General features: G+C 43.8%; 1 protein-coding gene across 3 annotated transcripts in view; it reads right to left on the bottom strand.

Moving 5' to 3' along the window:
- Nucleotides 1-23,309, bottom strand: part of SMS (spermine synthase) — a 77,908-nt gene that overhangs the window by 28,372 nt on the left and 26,227 nt on the right. For 2 of the 3 annotated variants that reach the window (XM_036439756.2, XM_036439755.2), the window contains exons 3-9: nucleotides 20,270-20,360; nucleotides 19,445-19,509; nucleotides 13,039-13,214; nucleotides 11,526-11,680; nucleotides 10,760-10,849; nucleotides 2,090-2,204; nucleotides 1,123-1,202 (exon numbers count right to left, since the gene is read on the bottom strand). In XM_036439756.2, coding sequence (XP_036295649.1) covers nucleotides 1,123-1,202; nucleotides 2,090-2,204; nucleotides 10,760-10,849; nucleotides 11,526-11,680; nucleotides 13,039-13,214; nucleotides 19,445-19,509; nucleotides 20,270-20,360 — 772 coding nt within the window. The remainder of the gene's footprint in view (nucleotides 1-1,122; nucleotides 1,203-2,089; nucleotides 2,205-10,759; nucleotides 10,850-11,525; nucleotides 11,681-13,038; nucleotides 13,215-19,444; nucleotides 19,510-20,269; nucleotides 20,361-23,309) is intronic. The other variant, XM_036439757.2, reaches the window with a different exon arrangement.

The raw sequence follows: 23,309 nt of genomic DNA, 5'->3' as shown, positions 1-23,309 counted from the left end.
CAAGGGCATGTACCTTGGTTGTGGGCACATCCCCCATAGGGGGTGTGCAGGAGGCAGCTGATCGATGTTTCTCTCTCATCGAAGTTTCTAACTCTCTCTCTCTCTCCCTTCCTCTCTGTAAAAAAATCAATAAAATATATTTTAAAAAATATTGCACTGTGGCAACTACATCAGTAGCACTGCTTCTGCAAGGGCCTACAACCTCCTTAGTACATGTGTGCCATCACACATTCAACCACTGATCACTCCTGGTGTCTCCACTTGTAATGAATGCAGGGACAGGGAACATGTCCTAATACAGCTTTTGAAATTCTTGGAAAGTGGCACCGCCCTGGGCGGATAAGGCAATTTTTCATAAAAGTCAGTTGGCAAAGGCAAGTTATCAAGGCCTGGATCATTAATATTTAACGAACAGGCTGTGAAAATCTGCTAAGGGAGTGTTTTTATTAATCCTCCATATGGAGATATCAGTTCCCCAAGAAGGCAGTCTACTTGGCAGATATTCTCTTTATATATATATTATTGATTTTGTACAGAGAGGAAGGGAGAGAGATAGACAGTTAGAAACATCGATGAGAGCGAGTCATCGATCAGCTGCCTCCTGCACACCCCCTACTGGGGATATGCCCGCAACCAAGGTACATGCCCTTGACCGGAATCGAACCCGGATCCCTTCAGTCCCCAAGCCGACGCTCTATCCATTGAGCCAATCCGGTCTCGGCTGGACAGATATTCTCAATGAAGTGGCTGTCCTCCTAACGCCACTTGTGAAAATTCCCTAACTCACTGAAGGTGGGTGCTTTTATAAGAAGCTGACTTTGAGCAGGTTTCATTGGAGATTGCCTAGGAAGGGGAAAACCACCATCTCTGTCTCCATCTAGTGGCAGCAGCTCATACTACAGCCAGAGCCCGAGGTTGATAAATCCGGTAACAAACAAGAATACAACAAAGCTGATTAATTCCCTCATAGATGCCAGGTTGGCTATTTACAAGCTTACCTGCTTCAAAGATCATAATCGAATTATATAGTTCTATCCTTGCCAGACATAAATTTCATGAACATGCATTCAAATGTCAAAGTAGAAAATGCTTGTTAAGAGTTTGGGGGACAGTTTAGCCTACCTGTGTAAAATACTTCCCGTCCTGCTTCAGCACTTTCATGGAGAGATCAAGAATCAGTCTGAGAAACTCCCAGGTGGAATCTGGATGTTGAAAAATGGAGGTTTATTAAATATGGGTTTGCATGCATCAGACACAACATACATCCATACTCAACAATACCAAAGAAAGAGCCACGAGCTCAAGACCCAGGAGCAGAGAGCTTACTAACCAAACGAAAATGTATTCTCACTTACGAACATATCAACTGGGTGTCTTGTACACGAGTGCACATATGCAAGCGGGTCAAAAGCAAATGTGCTTTACTTAGCACTGTTCTCACAGCACCAATAAAGATTCGACACAAAAGACAGAAGTTGGGATCTGCAAGACTTTAAGTAAGGGGGCTAAGCTAAGGTGCCCAGACGTCCCGCTTTGGGCGAGACAGTCCCGATTTTTGGAAAGCCAAAAGCGGGACGTCTGGTCACCTTAGGCTAAGCAGCAACATCCCGAGAGAGAGAAACTGCAAGGGTCATCAGGTAGGAATCTGGCCTGCAAAGTCAGCAGGAAGACAAGGTTCTACAAAAATCATTAACACTCAAACCCCAGCCCAGCAGTGACTTCAAGCCTGGGGTTTGAGAAGGGGTTGTTTAGGCAGGTCACCAGTTTGTTCCATTATAGGTTAAAAATCACCTAGGGCAAATGGTCAAACAAGCTAATGTATTAGTGGTGTAATTATGAGTCATTTTATTTCATGTCTGTTTTAAATGACTGAGTTAATTTGCTCATTTAGGAGCAGGACAAGATTTGACCAAAGCCAAATATGGCCATCTTTCCACCATGGGCCTCAGTTGAACTGCCTTTAAAAAAAAATGAAGACACTTAACTAGATAATCTCCAAGATCCTATCATTCTCACATGGTGCCAAGAAAAAACATTTCCATGAACATTTCCACGACTGTGGTTCAAAACAAAAGAAAACAAAATCTACCTTCTTCCGGAGAGGTGGAGATCGGAACAGCTGTCAAATCATTAATCACATAATCAAACTCTCTCCCTTCTTTGGCGTACCTCTTCAGTACCGGAATACAGTCCTCTACTAGAACCTTCCAGAAAGAACAGAAATAATGTGGGTGAGCCAACACATGTGGAAGTAGTTAAACGCTTGTAGAGGAAGGGGAAAATGCAAGCTGGGGCTGACAGCCCACAGCACCTGCCACACGAATAAAAATGACTTCCAGCCCTAGCCGGCTTGGCTCAGTGGATAGAGCGTCAGCCTGCCAACTCAAGGGTCCCAGGTTCGATTCCGGACAAGGGCACATGCCTGGGTTGTGGGCTCGATCCCCAGTGGAGGTCATGCATGAGGCAGCTGATCAATGATTCCCTCTCATCACTGATGTTTCTATCTCTCTCTCCTCCCTTCTTCTCTGAAATCAATAAAGAAATATATATATCTTTTTTAAATGACTTCCACTCATGCCTGTAAGAACTAAAATTCAGTGCTTACTACATGCTTCATGTGCCATCTCATTTTACCTAAAGCACTCTACAAGTGCTATCATTATCTCTGTTTTACAAACGGAGAAAACAACTTATGAGGATGCAAAGTTTACCCAAAAGCACCCAGTAACAGAACCAAATACATCTAGAGCTATCTGAAAGCCAAGTTCATGCTTTTAACCCTGATCTAAATCGCCTCTCCTACTCTCTGTATTTCCTTCTATTTTTCATTTTTCTTCTACATGAGTACTGAATAACTTCATTGTCTATTGATGTATTTTTGCACTTTACTCCAAACTCTTAGCCCAAGGTTTTTCAATTTCCTCTCACACTTATGAGAACAGTCGGCAATAAAGTCATGTAATTCATACCAGCTCCCAAAACACAGTTAGTAATGAGGGAAGTCCAGCAGCTAAGAGCTGGAATTCTCAGCAAGCAGTTTACAGTAAACTCAGGAACGAAGTTTGGGGGTTGCCTTATCTTTGAAGTGCTGGGGACCCATCTGGCTGCAGGCAACATCCTGAACTTGAACTAGGCAAGAGTTACTCCCCTCATCTTTCCTTTTTCTAGTTACAAAATACATATTTGGGTAAAAAGAATTCACATATAACAAATCAGAAATCAAGGTTCGCCTGGCTGACATGGCTCGGTGGTTGAGCATCAACCTATGAGCCAGGAGGTCACAGTTTGATTCCTGGTCAGGGCACATGCCTGGTTGCAGGCTCCATCCCCAGTAGGGGGCGTGCAGGAGGCAGCCGAAAAATTATTCTAATTATTGATGTTTCTATCTGTCTCTCCCTCCCCCTTCCTCTCTGAAATCAATAAAAATATATTTTTGTAAATAAGAAATCAACCTTGCCACAATCCCCTAAAATAATCTATTCCAGATTTTTCATATGAATGCTTACACATATCCTCAAAGTCTCATCTATGGCTCGCACTGACCACTGGGGGTAGACACTCAATGCAGGAGCTGCCCCCAGTCCACAGGGTGGGAGCAGGCTCCCGACCACCCACAGATCAGCCCTGATCACTGGCCAGGCCTAGGGACCCCACCCGGTGCCAGAAATCTGTGCACCGGGCCTCTAGTGTTTTATAATGTGCTTCACTTAATACATCATTCAAGTATAACCATACAAAAAGAAGGCACTAACACCCCAGTTGCCTTCAATCTATTCATCAATCCCATTTAAGTGCTTAAAAAATCTCAAGATTTTTTCCCTGTGCTCATAAAGATTCTTAAAAACTCTCATCTGCAAATAAAAACAAGTGCTTATTCTTTTTTGTAAAACTAGGATCACACACATTGCTCTAAACTTGGAAATATTTAGCTAATAGCATTCCAGATAATAATGTTTGTAAAAACTGTATCATTCTATTAAAATGTTCTACATTTAGCATCTGCAAGCCTTGGCCCCTACAAATACAGCCATAATAAACCTCCCCAATAAAGTATAGATGCTTTTTTTTTTTTGTCTGAGGGCTGAATGCTAAAACAAGGGATTGCTGAGACAAAGGCATGTGCATTTCAGTTTTTAAGGCAATTCACCCTCCAACTGTGTCCTTTCATCCTCTCTAGCATTGGCTGTTACCCCCTTCTTCTATTTGTATCAAATCCCTTGCTAATATTTTCACATGAACTCCTTGCACACCTCCTACTGGGGATATGCCCGCAACCAAGGTACATGCCCTTGACCGAAATCAAACCTGGGACCTTTCAGTTGGCAAGCCGACGCTCTATCCACTGAGCCACATTGGTTAGGGCTCATATGAACTTCTTGGACCACCAACAGGGGTCTAAAAGTTTGCAGGTTGCCCTGGCCGGTTTTGCTCAGTGGATAGAGCATCAGCCTGCGGACTGAAAAGTCCCGGGTTCGATTCCGGTCAAGGGCATGTACCTTGGTTGCAGGCACATCCCCAGTAGAGGGTGTACAAGAGGCAGTTGATCGATGATTCTCTCTCATCAATGTTTCTAACTCTCTATCCGCTCTCTTCCTCTCTGTAAAAAATCAATAATATATATATATTTTTTAAAAGAAATGAAAAATATAAATAAATAAATAAATAAAAGTTTGCAGGTTGCCCTAGCCGGTTTTGCTCAGTGGATAGAGCATCAGCCTGCGGACTAAGGGGTCCCAGGTTTGATTCCGGCCAAGGGCATGTACATGGTTGCCGGCATATCCCCAGTAGGGAGGGTGCAGGAGGCAGCTGATCGATGTTTCTCTCTCATCAATGTTTCTAACTCTCTATTCTTCTCCCTTCCTCTCTGTAAAAAAATAAATAAATAAAATAATATATATATATATATATATATATATATATATATATATATATTTTTTTTTTTTTTTAAGTTTGCAGGTTATTTGACTTCTGCCTTCTGAGAAGTACCAGTTCATACGGTTAAACCATTTTTTTAAGTAGCTAATTTAAAAATTTTTAAAGTTGTACGGTCTCTTTATATATTAAAGGGATTAAGTCCCTGTCCTGTTTGTTAGAAGTATTTTTTCAGTCTGCCTTTTGACTTTATTATGTTGTCATTACAATATCTGAGGTTCTTGTCCTTTTTAAAAATGTTTCTTTCCCAACTCCTCACTTGCCTATATGTATTAGTTTTGTTTTTGTTTTTCAATATATATTTTTATTGCTTTCAGAGAGGAGAAAGGGAGGAGAGATAGAAACAACAATGATGAGAATTATTGATCGGTTGCCTCCTGCATGCCCCCTCCTGGGGAAGGAGCCCGCAACCCGGGCATGTGCCTTTGCCTGGAATCGAACTAGGGACCCTTCAGTCTGCAGGCCGACTCTTCCCACTGAGCCAAACCAACTAGGGCTATACATTAGTTTTTATAGAGAGAGCTTAAATCATCTGACATTGATTTTTCTATGGTTTCTAAGGTTAATTAGCTTTGTTCTCATGCACAGATACAGTCCATGATGCCAGCATCACTTATTAAATCAACTCAATCTCCTTTACCCAAGCCAAATGATTAATAGAATGAAGGAACGGAGTGAAGAAATACAATGGGGTCACTGTGGTCAAGCTGCTAAATTATAGAAATAAAGTAGGCTGAGGCACAAATGATTGTATTCTTGCCTTAACTATCCTAGCAACTAAAACTTCTGAACTTTCCAGTCCTGTGTCAGTGCCTGCATACACATCTGCTGGTTGTGCATCAATACCTGCACACACACCAAACCCTCACATGACCATATGAATGACCTCAAGAAGGAATTGTTCCATTGTCCATATCACAGGACATGTGAAGCTTACCATCCTGGACCGATTCATGGGCCAAGAATGCAGGAATTAGTCTCCTGAAGAATGTACTTTTTTACTATGAAAACTCAGCTTTGCCCTGACCAGTTTGGCTCAGTGGATAGAGCGTCAGCCTGCAGACTGAAAGGTCCCAGGTTCGATTCCAGTCAAGGGCATGTACCTTGGTTGCGGGCACATCCCCAGTGGGGGGTGTGCAGGAGGCAGCTGGTCGATATTTCTCTCTCATTGATGTTTCTGATTCTCTGTCTCTCTCCCTTCCTCTCTGTAAAAACTCAATAAAATATATATATTTTTAAAAACAACTGCCAATCTCCGGAGCAGTTTCTCAATCAGTTGAGATTTTGCTTCCTAGCAACTTTTGTCAATTTGGCTCAAATCAACTCATAAAAATTCTCTACTTGTTTGAATCTTTCTTGAGCTGATACCATCCTATATAATAAAAGGCTGATATGCAAATAGACTAATTGACAGAACAATCGGTTACTATGACATGCGCTGACCACCAGGGGGCATGTGTGGAACATGGCAGGCGTTGGGCATGGCAGGATGGTGGAGAAGGTAAGCGGGGGGGTGCCCGGGGCACTGTCATTGGGGTGAGCCTCTGGTGGTTACTGAAAATTCTTTGCTCCCACAAGCTGCTGGCTTCAACCCTGCTCGCACCCGCTGCTGGCACCAGAGCCGCTATTTGCACCCGCTGCTGGTTCCAATTGCTCAGTGCCCTCAGTGGGTGCAAACAGCAACTGCCAGCCCCAATCGCCCCTGAGGGCTTCTCCACCTCCCCCTGCTCCTGAGGGGCGATCGGGGCGGCAGCCGCAGCTCGCACCCACTGCTGGCACTGGCCCCGATCACTCCATGCTGTCAGCTGGTGCAAGTGGGGCCAGCACTGTCAGCGTATGGGAGCGGCAGCAGAGGAAGCGGGGCTACCAGCAGAGTGGGGACCGGGAGCCACGACAGGAGGAGCAGGACGAGGGCATGGAGGATGGGCCGAGACCCTCCCCTGTGTCCACCGCAGCCTCGCGGCTCACAGTTCCTTTCAAGATGCACGAATTCATGCACTGAGCCCCTAGTATAATCTTTAGGTTTCTGATGGTTTCTATTATGTTTAGATAGTTGCCCTTCTTTTGCAATTTTATTTTACCTAAAGAAATTTCATTACCCTTCGTGACAGCATGGACAGACCTGGAGAGCATTATGCTAAGTGAAATAAGCCAGTCAGGGAAAAATAGGTATCATATGATTTCACTCAAATGTGGAATTCAATTAATAAACTGAACTACCATGCAAAATAGAGACAATAGAGAGCAGGCAGACAGCTCTGGTGGGGGAAGAGGGGATGGAGAGGGTTAAAGTGGTTGAGCAAAAAATAATAAAAGAGAGAGGCCCTGGCTGGTGTTGCTCAGTGGTTAAAGCGCCAGCATGCTCGTGGAAGGGTTTGATCCTGGGTCAAGGGCACATACCCAGGTTTCCAGCTGGATCCCTGCCCTGATCAGGGTGAGTACGGAAGGCAACCAATCAATGTGTCTCTCTCACATCACATAGATGTTTCCCTCTGCCTCTCTCTCTCTCCCTCCCACTCACTCTTTAAAAAAACAAAAAATCAATGGAAAAAATATCCTTGGGTGAAGATTAACACACAAAAAAGAGAGAGAACAGTGTGGTGATTATGGAGGTGGAGGTGGAGGTGGAAGAGGCCTAGAGGGGATAGATGTGATGGGAAAAAAGAAATTTTAAAAGTATTTTATAAATACTTCTAAGCCATCTGAATGTCATAATACAAATATCTCGATCTTTGAAAAAGAGAATGACTATATATTCCCAAATGCTTTATCATCTATTAATGTCAATTATTTTCTCTGTTATGAATAATTTAATGGAGAAAATAATTGACATTAATAGATGTCTTCTTAAATGATGTTGTCTTAAGATTTTTACATTTATGAACTAAACTTTCTTGCACATAATATATATCATTCTTTAAATAAAGTGTCAGATTTAATTTACTACTATTTTACTTGGAAATCGTGCACATACAAAAAAGGCTTTTAGTATTCTTTTTGTACTATTTTAATGATTTCAGTAGAACACTTATTATTTTCTAAAAATGGTTAACAGAGTAATTTTGTTTTTCAATTGATAAACAGTTGCAATGTCCTGGTGGTTTGGTAAGGGTGGTAGAATTTTAATGCCTAAGGGGGTTGTCTGCCAGGGAGACCAACTCCACCCCTTTACAGCTGGGGAAACTGGGCGCCTCAGAAGAATTTCACAGGCTCCCCCTGCTGGTTGTTCTGTTCCAGAAAGAAGGCAAGGGGAAACCGATGTGTTCAGGCAAACAATTTACTCAAGAGCCCAGTCATTTCCAATAAAATACAACTTTTCCCTTCTCTAAAATGTCCAGCTGTCTGTGTCACCTTCTGCCTCCAGTGCTCTGCCCTCAGATGGACTTTCAATTGGAAAAGTTTATTCCCCAGGCCACTAGTAAATCTTCCCACTTATATATGCCCTTCTATATACACTGAGTGGCCAGATTATTATGATCTCTGAACGCATAATAATCTGGCCACTCAGTGTGTGTGTGTGTGTGTGTGTGTGTGTGTGTGTGTGTGTGTGTTTACTTATTAGAGGCCCAGTGCATGAATTCGTGCATGGGTGGGGTCTGGCCAGCCTGGCCAGGGGGAGGGAGTGACATAGGCGGTTGGCTGGCCTGCCTGTTGGTCGAACTCATTGAGGGGACAATTTGCATATTAGCCTTTTATTATATAGGTATACACTGAGTGGCCAGATTATTATGCGTTCAGAGATCATAATAATCTGGCCACTCAGTGTAATTCCTCTCAGCTTAAAAATTAACATATGTGTACCGTGAAATCAAAGTAGGATACACACTCTTTAGGGACAATGGGATGGGATAATGTACAAATCAACAAACTGAAGCTCTCATCTATTAAAATGTCTATACATCTGGAGATAACACAAGATTTTGTTGAAATAACTATTTGCTTGATTATCTTGTTCTAAAAAGTACTGTAGGTATGAACATCAAACATGCATCCTAAAATATAATATAAAATATATCCTACAAACTGTAATGATTGAACTTGAAAGTACAGTAGAATTTAGGACAGGAACCACAGAGAGATTATCCAGGGTAGAGAGGCAAAAGGTGGTGGTTGCCAGGTCATAAAATGGCACATGACATCATTTATTTATTTAATTATTTATTTTTAAATATATTTTATTGATTTTTTTACAGAGAGGAAGGGAGAGAGATAGAGAGCTAGAGACGTCGATGAGAGAGAAACATCGACCAGCTGTCTCTTGCGCACCCCTACTGGGGATGTGCCCGCAACCAATGTACATGCCCTTGACCGGAATCGAACCCGGGACCTTTCAGTCCGCAGACCGACGCTCTACCACTGAGCCAAACCGGCTTCAGCTACATGACATCATTTATATAAAAATGCTGAAACCAGTTTGGCTCAGTGGATAGAGCATCAGCCTGGGGACTGAAGGGTCCCAGGTTCAATTTCGGTCAAGGGCATGTATCTTGGTTGCTGGCACATCCCCAGTGGGGGGCGTGCAGGAGGCAGCTAATCAATGTTTCTCTCTCATCAATATTTCTCTCACTCTCTCTCTCTCTCTCCCTTCCTCTCTGTAAAAAATCAATAATAATAATTAAAAAAAATAAATAAATATATATATATATATATATTTAAATCAATGAACCCAAGCAGGTTTTGTTCAGGGGATAGAGCGTCAGTCTGATGACCAAAAGGTCCTGGGTTCGATTCTAGTCAAGGGCACATAACTTGGTTGCAGGCTCCTCCCCAGCCCAGGCCTGGCTGGGGCTAATACAGGAGGCAACCAATCAATGTGCTTCTCTCACATCGATATTTCTGTCTTTTCTCCCTCTCTCCCGCTCTCTCTAAAAATCAATGGAAAAATATCCTCAGGTGAGGATTTAAAAAAAGAAAAGAATGAATGTTATTAAATTCAGAAATTATAGAGTCCTTTCTTATTATAAGTACACTTCTGCCCTAAATATAAATCTATATGTAACTCAGAGAAAGAAGGGGAGCAGAACATGCCACCTCAAAATATGCTGCATTGGCATACTGACTAGAGAGGCTTTCTCTGAACTCCCCTTATCTGCCTAAAGACAGATCCTCCAAAAGAAACTCAACTGTCATCCATTCCCCTCCCCAGAGGATTCAACCAGGAACATCGCCTCTTATCACAGGAGAGAAGATTGACACTATGTGGACTCAGACAAACTTTGTTACAAACTACCTTGCCTTCTATTTTTCTAAGGGCCCATCCATCTTTCCAAAAAGTCATTTACTCTCCCTTAAAACACCTACATCCCCTTTCTCTATTTAAGACCAGAAGCCCCGTGCACAAAATTCATGCACAGGTAGGGTCCCTAGCAGCTGCCAGCTGAGGCCTCCTTCTCTGGCTGCTGGTTGTGGGCCAGGGCTTAATTTGGTCCACGCTTCCCCCTGGTGGTTAGCACACGTCATAGCGAGTGATCGAACTCCCGGTCGGTCAAACTCCAGAGTGAACACTGCATATTAGGCTTTTATATATATAGATGATATTTAAGCCTAAATTCTAAAGCTACCTCTGTGTTACTCACTTTTCTCTTGGGATCTTCCACATGTTCATGAGGTATACATGCCAATAATGTCTGTTTTTCTCTTGTTAATCTGTCTGTGATTACAGGAGTCTCAACCAAGAACTAGAAGGGTAGACAAAAAATTCTCCTCCCGACAAGATGATCTATTTATCTTCTTAATCAGTTATACTTAAGGTTGTTTTAGGAAGGCACAATTCAGATTAATTATATTATCAGTTCACTTAAAAACTTTATAGGGAAAACACAAGTACCTGATAGCAGTCTCCTTTAAGATTGTCTAAGACATCACCACATGTTTTTCGCATGTATTTCTTACATCCATCAATCACCATTTGGTCAATGTTCGGAACAGATTAAGGAGAAATTTAGCCAGAATTTAAACATATCAAAGAATTCTGAAATAGTAATACTTTTTTTAAAAAGTTAGGACAAACAAGTTTATAGCATTCATTTAGGTATCACAAGTTAAAAAAGATGAGTGAGACAATGATTATATTTTTGGACCCAGGATACTCAAAAAGAAATGATTTTTTTTCCTCCTCATAAAGAAGTTATTTTGGCAACTGCTGAGTAGGCATGGTACCACAGTTGCTTGCTCTTTAATTTGCAACTGGATTATCTCTGCTTCTTTGTTGCTGGCCACATAAATCGAAATGTTTGTTCAAGGCACTCTGCCGAAACCCGTTGGGCTCAGTGGATAGAGCGTCGGCCTGTGGACTGAAAGGTCCCAGGTTCGATTCCAGTCAAGGGCATGTACCTTGGTTGTGGGCACATCCCCAGTGGGGGGTGTGCAGGAGGCAGCTGATCGATGATTCTCTCTCATCGATGTTTCTAACTCTCTATCCTTCTCCCTTCCTCTCTGTAAAAACTCAATAAATTTAAAAAACAAACAAAAAAACAAAACAAGGCACTCTTGATCACACATTTCCTTCAGAACATGAACTGGAATCACAAGACAAAAAGGGAGGTAGAAAACAAAAGCAGCCCACTGACCCTGATTCCATTTTAAAAGGATATCTCTACCATAGTGACCATCTTTGGTTTCAGTTTGACTATTTCACATAAAATGCCCCCATCTCCACCTCCCAGGATCAGCACGTCTTTGCCAGTGTAATCTTCTTTGCCACTGCCCATGATGGCCCGGGTATACGCCAAATCACTCTCCGCCAGATCTAGGAAGGAAGCAGACTCAAATTGGTGACTCTACCCACACCTCTGGGAAGGGCTGGATTCTTGCCCAAGATGTTTTATTTTCCATTTTAAACACATTCGACAAGGCACCAAGGTAGTTTTTTTGGATTATGGAGTTTTCACCAGTCCCAAAACAATAGATTACACATAGATGACATACATGTCTGCATTAGTCATTTGGAAGAAAACTCGGTCTTAAGGATGTACTGATGTGAATTATTAAAAGCAATTATGGCTTTCCAGATGAAATAACACAATATCTAAGAGTTGCTGCAAAATATGAGAAAGCCCTAACCGGTTTGGCTCAGTGGATAGTGTCAGCCTGCAGACTGAAAGGTCCCAGGTTCGATTCCGGTCAAGGGCATGTACCTTGGTTGCAGGCACATCCCCAGTAGGTGGTGTACAGGAGGCAGCTGATCGATGTTTCTCTCTCATCGATGTTTCTAACTCTCTATGCCTCTCCATAAAACAATCAATAAAATATATTTATAAAAATAGGAGAAAGAGTCCAGCCAGGATAACTCAGTGGTTGAACACTGACCTATGAACCAGGAGGTCATAGTTCAATTCCCAGTCAAGGCATATGCCCAGGTTGGAGGCTAGACCCCAGTGCGGGGCATGCAGGAGGCAGCTGATCAGTGATTCTTTCTCATCATCAATATTTCTCCCTTCCTCTCTGAAATCAATTTAAAAAAATGAGAAAGAGTGGACTGGCGTTTAGGGGAAACGAGCCAGGCCAGGAGTCAATAACCGTTGACATGCAGTGGTAAGTATATTATGTGGGTTTGTCATACTATTTGGTCTACTTAGATGTGAGGTTTTCCATAACAAAAATGTTTTTGTAAATAAGCAATTATGTACTTTTGAAATACAATCCAAATACTCATTACTAAGAAATTAAGAAAAAGGAATGTCGAGACAAAGTTTTCCTGGTTCTGCTGTAAAACAGGAAGGCCCAGACAACCCACAAGTTCATACTACAGAAATGTTCATTTCAAAACCACCAGTGCCAAGGACAAGCTTGGGCAAATCCACAAAAGTGATATTTGTCAGGAAAACAGCATAATCCAACAGTTACTTAAAATTTGTTTTTAATATATTTTTATTGGTTTCAGAGAGGAAGGGAAAGATGGATAGAAACATCAATGATGAAAGAGGATCACTGATCCTTGCACGCCCCCTACTGGGGATCAAGCCCACAACCAAGGCATGTGCCCCTGATCAAAATCGAGCCCGGGGCCTTTCAGTCCGCGGGCCGACGCTCTATCCACTGAGCCAACCCAGTTGGGGCCAACACAGTCGCTTTGTTTCATAACTGGGGGAGGGCTGGAATACTTACTAACATCCCCACTCAGGATGAGAATATTTCCAAACTGCTTCGAGTGCAGAATTTTAATGTTCTGATAAGGTGAGTCTTCGTCATACACCACTTCATCTATGTCATACTCAACCAGGCGGCCATCAGCAGTGGGCCAGTACCTGTCAATGGTCCCTCCTCGAACTATGGGTGGTAATCTGGAAAAAAAAGGAAACAGGAATGAGCCTTGTAAGAAGGCCGCTTCTATTTGACCCAGTGATCCCACTCCTAGGAATATATCCCAAGAAACTAGAAACACCGATCAGAAAGGATATATGCACCCCTATGTTCGTAGCAACACAACTCACCATAGCCAAGATTTGGAAACAGCCTTAAGTGCCCAGCAGCAGCTGAGTGGATTAAAAAACTGTGGTACATCTGCACAATGGAATACTACGCTGCTGTAAAAAAGGAGTTCTTACCATTTGCAACAACATGGATGGAGCTGGAGAGCATTATGCTAAGTGAAATAAGCCAGGCATGGAAAGATAAATACCACACAATCTCACTCGTTTGTGGAATATAATGAACAACATAAACTGATGAACAAAAACAGATCCAGAGACAGAGAAACATCAATCAGAACGTCAAACCTCAGGGGAGGTAGGGGACAGTGGGAGTAGGGGGGAGAGATCAACCAAAGGACTTGTATGCATGCATATAAGCCTAACCAATGGACACAGACAACGGGGCATGAATGGGGATGGGTGGGAGGTAATGGGGGAATAAGGACACATATGTAATACCTTAATCAATAAAGAAATTTAAAAAAAAAAAGGCCGCTTATGGTGAGCCTGCCTTAAAATTGGACCTGGGAGCAAGAGTATGTGAAAGCAAGCCACATGAGCCCAGGCTGACTCCTGAATAGCACCCACAGATCTAATGCCTGGCCTTTTAGGTTTAACCTGCATGGCCACCCCCAAATCTCCACAACTGCTGCACATAGGCCTTTATTCTTTAAAAACTCTCCTGGCATGGTTTAAATTTTCCTAATAACAAGTGGAAGGAGAAAATGGCCGCTGCAGACATCACACTTGACCGCTAATACGTCAGCAGGGATCTCTTAAGACTGCCTGCTTAACCCAAGCCATTGTCACATGCCTGCCAAGTACACACGGACGGAATACCATCATCTAGTTCAGAATCCACTCTCGAGTGCTTCCAATCGTGCAATGTCCTTTGTAGTTGTTCTGCTTTTGAACAAAGAATCATACACTATATTTTGCTGGCTGTTTTTACCTTTTTTAGCTTCATTTAATCTAGACTAAGTCCCCCTCTCCCCAACCTTGTATGGTTCATGACATTGACATCTTGGAAAAGTCCAGACCAGGTACTCTGCAGAAAACCCCTCACGTGGGTTTGCCTGATGATCTTCATTAGAGTCAGATTGACATATAGCCTAGAGCCGTGGTCGGCAAACTGCGGCTCGCGAGCCACATGCGGCTCTTTGGCCCCTTGAGTGTGGCTCTTCCACAAAATACCACGGCCTGGGCGAATCTATGTTGAAGAAGCGGCGTTAGAAGAAGTTTAAGTTGAAAAATGTGGCTCTCCAAAGAAATTTCAATCGTTGTACTGTTGATATTTGGCTCTGCTGACTAATGAGTTTGCCGACCACTGTCCTTGAGGCATCCCGTTAGGGACAGGAAATGTGTGCTTGTCCTATTATTGCTAAGAGTGACCAAGCAATTGAAGTAGCTGACACCAGATCTATCCATGTGCAAGGGTACCTTTCTTTCCCTTTAAAATTATTACAGTGGCTTCAAACGGATGATTTTCTGGCTCCGTTATTGCAGAAGTGTTCAGTATTTCAGGCAGGGTGAATGAACTAGAACCTACCAGCAGGGGACACTAAGTGACAGGGAAACACAGACCTGGAAAAGGGGCTTGGCAAAGCTGGCTGGAATACAAACACCGTGACAACTCACTGCACACATGGCACAGCCCGTCTGCAAGTCATGTGATCCCGGACAGCGGTGTTTGATAGCAAGACAGCTGCGGACACCTCACACACCAGGAGATGTGGCCTCTGATTGGCTCCGATGGCTTTCTTTTCCCTCCCCGCTCACTGCTTCCCAGGGACCAGTCTGGACCTGTGGTAAGTTAACGGGGCTTCCCGTGGGGAGACAGTACTAGCGTCTGTAAAGAACACTGAGCTTTACAAAGCCAAGTTCCCATAAACTCTCATTTAACCAACAGCTCCTGATTTACCACTCCATCTTCCAGATCAACAAATTCAGCTGTTGGAATGTTAGGCCGACCAGACGTTTTTCTTGCAAAATGTGGAGCCCCAATTGGGACACCTCCCCCCAGCCCAGGAGCAGGCAGATAGGATTTGGATAAGGTGATCAGACGTCCCGCTTTTGGCGGGACAGTCCCGATTTTTTCCTTAACTACAACACAGGAGTTTGTAAAGACTGGCAAAGAAACGAGGATCTGCAGCAGGATGGGGAAGGCATCACGGCGAGGAAGCCCTCATCCTACCAGGACGTGCGTTTATCTCCCCGTGATGGGTAAGGGGAGAACTCCGGAAGCCTGCAAAGCTCTTGTTCCAACCATCGCTGCTGAAAATCAAAAGTGGGTGGTAGGAAAGTCAGGCAGACCCTGGCCAGTGTGGCTCTGAGCATCATCCAGGGCACCAAAAGGTCCCTGGTTTGGTACCTGGTCAGGGCACATGCCCAGGTTGTGGGCTCGAACCCCGTCGGGATGTATGCCCGAGGAAACTAATCGATATTCATTCCCGCCCCTCTTCTCCCTCTCTCTCTGTCTGTCTCTCTCTCTCTCTGTCTGTCTCTCTCTCTCTCTCTCTCTGTCTCTCTTCCCTTCCTCTCTCAAATCAATAAAAAAATATATTTTTTTAAAGAAGACAGCCCTAGCCGGTTTGACTCAGTGGATGGAGCATCAGCCTGCAAACTCAAGGGTTTCAGGATCGATTCTGGTCAGGGGCATGTACATTGGTTGTGGGCACATACCCGTGTGTGTGTGTGTGTGTGTGTGTGTGTGTGTGCAGGAGGCAGCTGACTGATGTTTCTCTCTCATCGATGTTTCCAGCTCTCTATCCCTCTCCTTTCCTCTCTGTGGAAGATCAATAAAATATATTTTTTTAAAAAAAAAAAAGAAAGAAAGAGCCGAAACCGGTTTGGCTCAATGGATAGAGCGTCAGCTTGGAGACTGAAAGGTCCTGGGTTCAATTCTGGTCAAGGGCAAGTACCTTGGTTGCGGGCATATCCCCAGTAGGGGGTGTGCAAGAGGCAGCTGATCGATGACTCTCTCCCATCGATGTTTCTAACTCTCTATCTCTCTCTCCCTTCCTCTCTGTACAAAATCAATAAAATATATATTTTTTTAAAAAAGAAAGAAAGAAAGAAAGACAGTCAGGCAGAATATGCGTGAGGCCTCAGGTACACTGTGTAAATTGTAAGAATTATTTGCAACAAAACTGATGTGAGCTTGTTTTCCTGTTCCTTTTCTCCTTTTCTTTTCAAAAGTAGAATACAAAAATACATTTTCTAAAAAAACAAACAAACAAAAAATACCCACAACCACCCAAGGCTTCATAGATAAAAAATTACTTTTATTTCATTGCCCGTAGGGGAGTAATAATTGCAGATATCACTGACTTATCTGTTAATGATTGACTCTAACAATGTCACTCCCGGGAGAGAAAAGTGGCCCCATCCTTGTCTTTGTGGAGTCGATCACAAAGGGCCTCCCACAAAGCATTTCCAACCACCTCTCGCCTCTTCCGCCCTGATTTTATGAAGAGACGGAAAAACAGCGGCCAGCAAACAAAAGGTCCTCCTTTCGAGCTGAAAATCTGAAGCCTGACTTTGCTACCCCTTTAGAAACTCCGAGACCAGAAAGACACAAACAGACCAGACTTCTCATAAATGCTCAGGCCCATAAAGGCTTTCCGTCTGCTTCCTTCTTCCCAGAATGAAGGCCGATAAAAATCAGACCAATAAACCTCAGGGGCATTGTGAAGCCAGCCAATCCATCATCTCCAAGTTTACACATCTTACAGCCCGGCGGGAACCCTTTCCATCCAAAGGAAAATTCTTAGAAATGGAGAAAAAATAACAGATCCAGAAAGGAGCGTGGGTGTGGATGTGTTTTTTAAGGCCGGTGAAGGGGCTGAGAACACATCAACTGAACTTGGCTTTCTGACAGAAATTAAAAAAAACAACAACAAACAGGCAGCTGAAGCCGGTTTGGCTCAGTGGCTAGAGCATCAGCCAGCCTGCTGACTGAAAGGTCCCGGGTTCAATTCCGGTCAAGGGCATATACCTTGGTTGCGGGCACATCCCTGGTAGGGGTGTGCAGGGGGCAGCTGATCAATGTTTCTCTCTCATCGATGTTTCTGGCTCTCCCTCTCTCTTCCTCTCTGTAAAAATATCAATAAAATATATATTTTTAAAAAGCGGGCAAATTCTGCACGATGCCATGTTCTTTTCACTTGCCGTTGCCTGCTCTCGGCCCCGCCAGACACTAAAGCCTTTCTAGTTCTGGCCCATGGCCCTGTTGGCTCCTTACACTTAGCATGCTGAGCCACGAAGTACCTGAACATCCTAGCTCTTGCCAATAGGATTCCCTCTTCTGGAAAGCGCCATGCACTACAGAGATCTTTATTGCAGGTGCTTCCATCGGTGACGACGTGACCTTGGTCAAGTCCCTGTGTCTCTGCATCTATGTGTTGGCCTTTATGAGCAAGGGACAAGCCTCCTCACTTTGGGGGGCCTGCTAAGGAACCACCCGGGCAGGCAAGAGCAAACTCCTGAGAATGATTTGCTGAGGATCCACGAATTCCCAGGACCTACCACACGCTCTCCCTTCTAATAAATGCTGGCACTATAGCTTCTAGGAAAGCTCTCCACATCTGACACCACTGGCCGTCACCAGCCATTAGATACTGACAATGAGGGGAGTGAGACTGAAGGACTGAACTGTTTCTTTTTTTAAAATATTTTTATTGGGCCGAAACCGGTTTGGCTCAGTGGAAGGAGCGTCGGTCTGCGGACTGAAAGGTCCCAGGTTCGATTCCCGTCAAGAGCACGTACCTTGGTTGCGGGCACATCCCCAGTGGGGAGGGTGCAGGGGGCAGCTGGTCGATGTTTCTCTCTCATCGATGTTTCTAACTCTCTCTCTCTCTCTCCCTTCTCTGTAAAAAAACAAAAAAATATATTTAAAAATATATATATTTTTTATTGATTTCAGAAAAGAAGGGAGAGGGAGAGATAGAAACATCAACGATGAGAGAGAATCATTGATCTGCTGCCTCCTGCACACCCCCTACTGAGGATCGAGCCTGCAACCTAGATGTGTGCCCTTGACCGGAAGAGAATCAGGGACCTTCAGTCCACAGGCCAGAGCTCTATGCATTGAACCAAACCGGTTAGGGCCCTTTCTTTTTTAAAAAGTAGTATTTTTACTGATTTCAGAGAGGTGGAGAGAGAGAGAGAGAGAGAGAGAGAGAGAGAGAGAGAGAGAGAGAGAGAGAGAGAGAGAGAGAGAGAGAGAAACATCAATGATGAGAGAGAATCATGAGAATCATTGATCGGCTGCTTCTTGTACACCCCTACTGAGGATCAAGCCCACAACCTAGGCATGTGCCCTTGACCAGAATCCACCCAGGGACCTTTCAGCCTGCAGGCCAGTGCTCTAACCACTGAGCCACCCAGCCAGGGCATGAACTATTTCTTTTTATTACCTTAATTTTAAAGAGCCATATGTGGTATAGTGGCTACACTCCTGGCCAGGGAATGCTGAACAGTCTTTATTACCATTTGCAGAGAACCTACCTGTGGCTGCTCAAGGTGGGTGGCCTCTTGATTCCTAGTACCTTGCAAAGACTTCTTACTTGCAAATTTTCTCTCACCCCGCCCTGTCATAAATCTCCTAACTGCTTCATTCTACTCTTCAGCCCAGAACAGACAGGCGCCCTATTCTCTTCACTGGACAAACAGGGGGAAGTTTTCTCACTCCCCTTTGACTGAGGCAGCAGCCTTACCGGGTTCTCTGTTCTGCAGAGTTCCAAGCTTCTGGAACTCTCTCCGCATCACCGTGGTGCCTTTGTCTCTTTTTAACCAGCATTTTTTTCTCTCTCGGTCCGCATATGTGTTCTCTCAGGTCTTGTTTTGGTGTGAGGGGCCACTAGCTTAAGGTGACCAGATGTCCCGATTTTTAACAATTTGTCTCATGTCACACGGCATAAATTGTTCAAAAGCGGGACGTCTGGTCCCCTTACACTAGCTCAGTCCACCGTGTTGCCAGAAGCACAAGCCGACTTTGATCTGTGCCACATGTTTAGCAGCCACAACCCGGGGACACCACCGCCTCTCCGATGACTGTACCGCTTAATGAAACACAATAGGACATTGGGGAGTAGACTTACCGCTTCACCCGCCCGGTAGTGTCCTGACTCAGTTCTTTCATTCTTTCTTCTACTTTGTTCAAAAGCTGTGATGAAAAGAAATCAAATCAATGGGCTTCTAGAATAGGCTGAATGGAACCGCGGCTAAATGACAGCAGGAGCTTGAGGCTGTGTTGACAGCTGTGTGGACAGGGGGGGTACCCAAATACACCTGGTCCTCCCCTTCCTACGCAGCAGCCTCTACGGGTTCTGCATCCCACACCAACCAGTCCCCGAGCCGCTGGCCTAACCTGGGTCTAAGTTACCAAGGAAACAATGGGAAAAGGGGAGGCTCAAGGGTAATAGAGATTGAACATCTCGGCTTAAGCTTTACATTGGACAGTAACATCAGTCCTCAAGCTATCCAGGGAAAAGTGGCAGCCAGGATCCTACAAACGACTGAGGACCAACTATTTCGCTTCTAAAACCACTCATTGTGGAGGGAGGAGCGTCTACTGTTTGCTGGGAAGTCACAATGTAAGTGAAATGATTGTAGCATTATTAAACGGAGCTGGGCCGAAACCGGTTTGGCTCAGTGGATAGAGCGTCGGTCTGCGGACTGAAAGGTCCCGGGTTCGATTCCGGTCAAGGGCATGTACGTTGGTTGCGGGCACATCCCTGGTGTGGGGTGTGTAGGAGGCAGCTGGTCAGTGTTTCTCTCTCTCGTCTGACGTTTCTAGCTCTCTATCTCTCTCCCTTCCTCTCTGTAAAAAATCAATAAAATATATATATATTTTTAAAAATTAAACGGAGCTGGCTTTGGGACCCTCAAATACTTGAGTCAATAAATAACGGTGAAAAACCGACACTGTCAACTTCTTTGCCTTCTGCATCGCCGTCGTAACTCTGAAGGTCCAGCAGCACCAATCCATGGGGGTAGATTCTCAGATTGGCAAAGCTACGAAGGAAAGCAGAATTTTAAGCTGAGGAATTGTATCAAAAGGGGGAAAAATGTCAACCAGTTCAAAGCAAAGACCAATTCTCCTCCGCCCCCTCCCTCCCAAATGACATACCTAACCCTGCTGCCTCCGTTTTAGAGCCACTTAGGGTCAGGAAAGCTGCCAATCATTCCGGAAAGATTTAGAGTCGTCGAACACTAAGGTTTTCAAAACAGGTTCTTGGGCCCAGAAACTCATTCAGTAGCAAGTTCTGTGAATCTGATTTTTAAGAAGCTTTCCCAACACGTGATCAGACAGGTGTAGTGACCACAGGGGAAGAGGGTGGGAGGGGCCAACCAGGTTCTCCCCATTAACCTTCAGAACTCAAACAGAGCCATATGCCGAGTGGCCAGGTTATGATGATCTCTGAACGCATAATATCTGGCCACTCAGTGTATATCCTATATAATAAAAGGCGAATATGTAAATTGTCCCCTGGACCAGGAGTCTGACCAGTAGATAGGCCAGCCAACAGCCCATGTCTCCTCCTCTGGCCAGGCTGGTCGGATCCCACCCATGCACGAATCCATGCACTGGGCCTCTACATACATACACACACACACACACACACACACACACACACACACACTGAGTGGTCAGATTATTATGTGTTCAGAGATCATAATAATCTGGCCACTCACTGTACATAACACAGGGACACAGAAGAGTGTGGTGACAGCCTGTGGCAAAGGGGGAGAGGGGATGTGGGTTAGATGGGGAGGTAATGGGGACAGAAAAGACTTTGCTTGGGGCCGTAGGCCCACAATGCCTTGATGATGCTTTGTTGTGTTGTACACTTGAAACCTGCAAACTAATGTCACCCCAATAAATCCAATTTAAAAAAAAAAAAAAGGAAAGGAAAACCAGAGCCGGTTATTTCCAAATGCAGGCAGGAGTGATTCAATTTGCTCAGTTCAGGGTCAGCACGTTCCCTGCAGCCTGCAAACCAGATCTGGCCCACAGCACGTTTTATATAGCCCGCACTCTAAACATGTTTTTACGCTTTTAAGGAGCGCTTTTCTTTTAATAAAAGGAGAATCTGCAAGAGAGACTTTATGTGACTCTTTACAGAAATAGCTTTCTGGCCTCTGATGAAATAAAACTGTGAGAGTATCACATCCAGTAAGAGTTAATTATCTGAGGAAGCATTTTTTCAATTGTCCTGTGTATTTGTACCGTATATACGCAGATGTGTATGTGATGATGTGAAGTTACTTCCTACTATGAGTCATGGTTCAAGACATATCTGAAATATACTGAATGAGAAGATGAATTCTGTTCAGAGACTATAGGCCAGGTGTCGGCAACCTACGGCTCTTTTGAAGCTTTACCGCGGCTCCGAAACTTGCAAGCCTGTGTGAAAATGAAGGTAATGTCTTACAGCCCTGATGTGCTGACACTGTGCACTGAGGTTCAGGAGCAAAAATCCCATTAACCAGGTAAATTAATTTTAATTAGCTATTAATTTGCAAAAATATATTTTACATTGTTAAGTGAAAAAGTCCTTTTTTTCTTCAGATTGACAGCTAACTGCACGATCCGGTATATAGCATTAAGGTAAGAAACAATAGATGCAGTGTTATATTTGTTTTAAATGTCGCAATGGTTTTGCGGCTCCCAGGTTGTTTTTTTTTCCTTTGGAAACGGGTCCAAGTGGCTCTTTATGTCTTAAAGGTTGCAGACCCCTGCTATAGGCAATGTGCTTGGATGTAAAAATAAATGCAACTAGTTAACTTTCACCTTCAGCCCCTAGAGGGCCTCAAAAGCAAGTTCATGGGGCAGGGGCGGCTCCGCGCGGCAGACCGCAGAGATGCCTTAACCTGTTCACCGAGCGGGACCTATAAATACATCAAACGTAAACAATATCGGGAATGGGTAGGACATATGAATATGTCCTGGAAATATATGTTGCACCCTGAGAGGATGGTATATATTTTTTGTAATCTTTATAATTGTTTGTAAAAATTTATAATTTTTGTTTTAATATTATTGAGTTTTTACAGAGATGAAGAGAGAGGGATAGAGAGTTAGAAACATCGACCAGCTGCCTCCTGCACACCCCCCATCAGGGATGTGCCCGCAACCAATGCACATGCCCTTGACCGGAACCGAACCTGGGACCCCTCAGTCCGCAGACCGACACTCTATTCACTGAGCCAAACCGGTTTCGGCTAAAATTTATAATTTTTTAATTTGATGTTTCCACTTTTTTTGTTGGTATTCTTTTCTATTTGTTTGTCATTTTGTATTTTCCTTTGTGCTTTACATATAGTAATAAACGAGAAAATATATATATTTCATTTATTTTAATTAAGTATAAATAAAAAATAATACTAATATGAAATTACGTCCTCCGGGCGTGACATACTGACACATCCTAGTGAAAGAGTACGCGCCCTTTACAGGTAGCTTCATTAAAAAGGGAACTCCCCGGTTAACAGGTTAAGAGTCGTGTCCTTTTCCTTGCCAGCCTAACGGGACGAGGGGAACTAGTCAAAGTGACTGTGAGATGAGTGATAGGTCCCAGGTGGCGTTTGGTGCGTGTGTGTGTGTGTGTTTTTTTTTGTTGTTGTTTTAACTTTTATTTTTATTTTTATTAAATTATTATCTGTGTACAGCCAAAACCGGTTTGGCTCAATGGATAGAGCATCGGCTTGGGGACTGAAAGGTCCTGGGTTCGATTCCAGTCAAGGGCATGTACCTTGGCATGTACTGGTGGGGGGTGTGCAAGAGGCAGCTGGTTGGTGATTCTCTCTCATCGATGTTTCTAACTCTCTCCCTTCTTCTCTGTACAAAATCAATAAAATATATTTAAAAAAATAAATTATTATCTGTGTACATATTTTAACATTGCCCCCTCCCTCCCCAGAGTTTTGAGTCCATTGGTTGTACTTATATGCATGTATACA

Source organism: Pipistrellus kuhlii, unplaced genomic scaffold, assembly GCF_014108245.1.
Source record: "Pipistrellus kuhlii isolate mPipKuh1 unplaced genomic scaffold, mPipKuh1.p scaffold_m20_p_16, whole genome shotgun sequence".
In the NCBI taxonomy this organism is placed as follows: domain Eukaryota; kingdom Metazoa; phylum Chordata; class Mammalia; order Chiroptera; family Vespertilionidae; genus Pipistrellus; species Pipistrellus kuhlii.
This window is presented reverse-complemented; position numbering and strand designations above follow the sequence as displayed.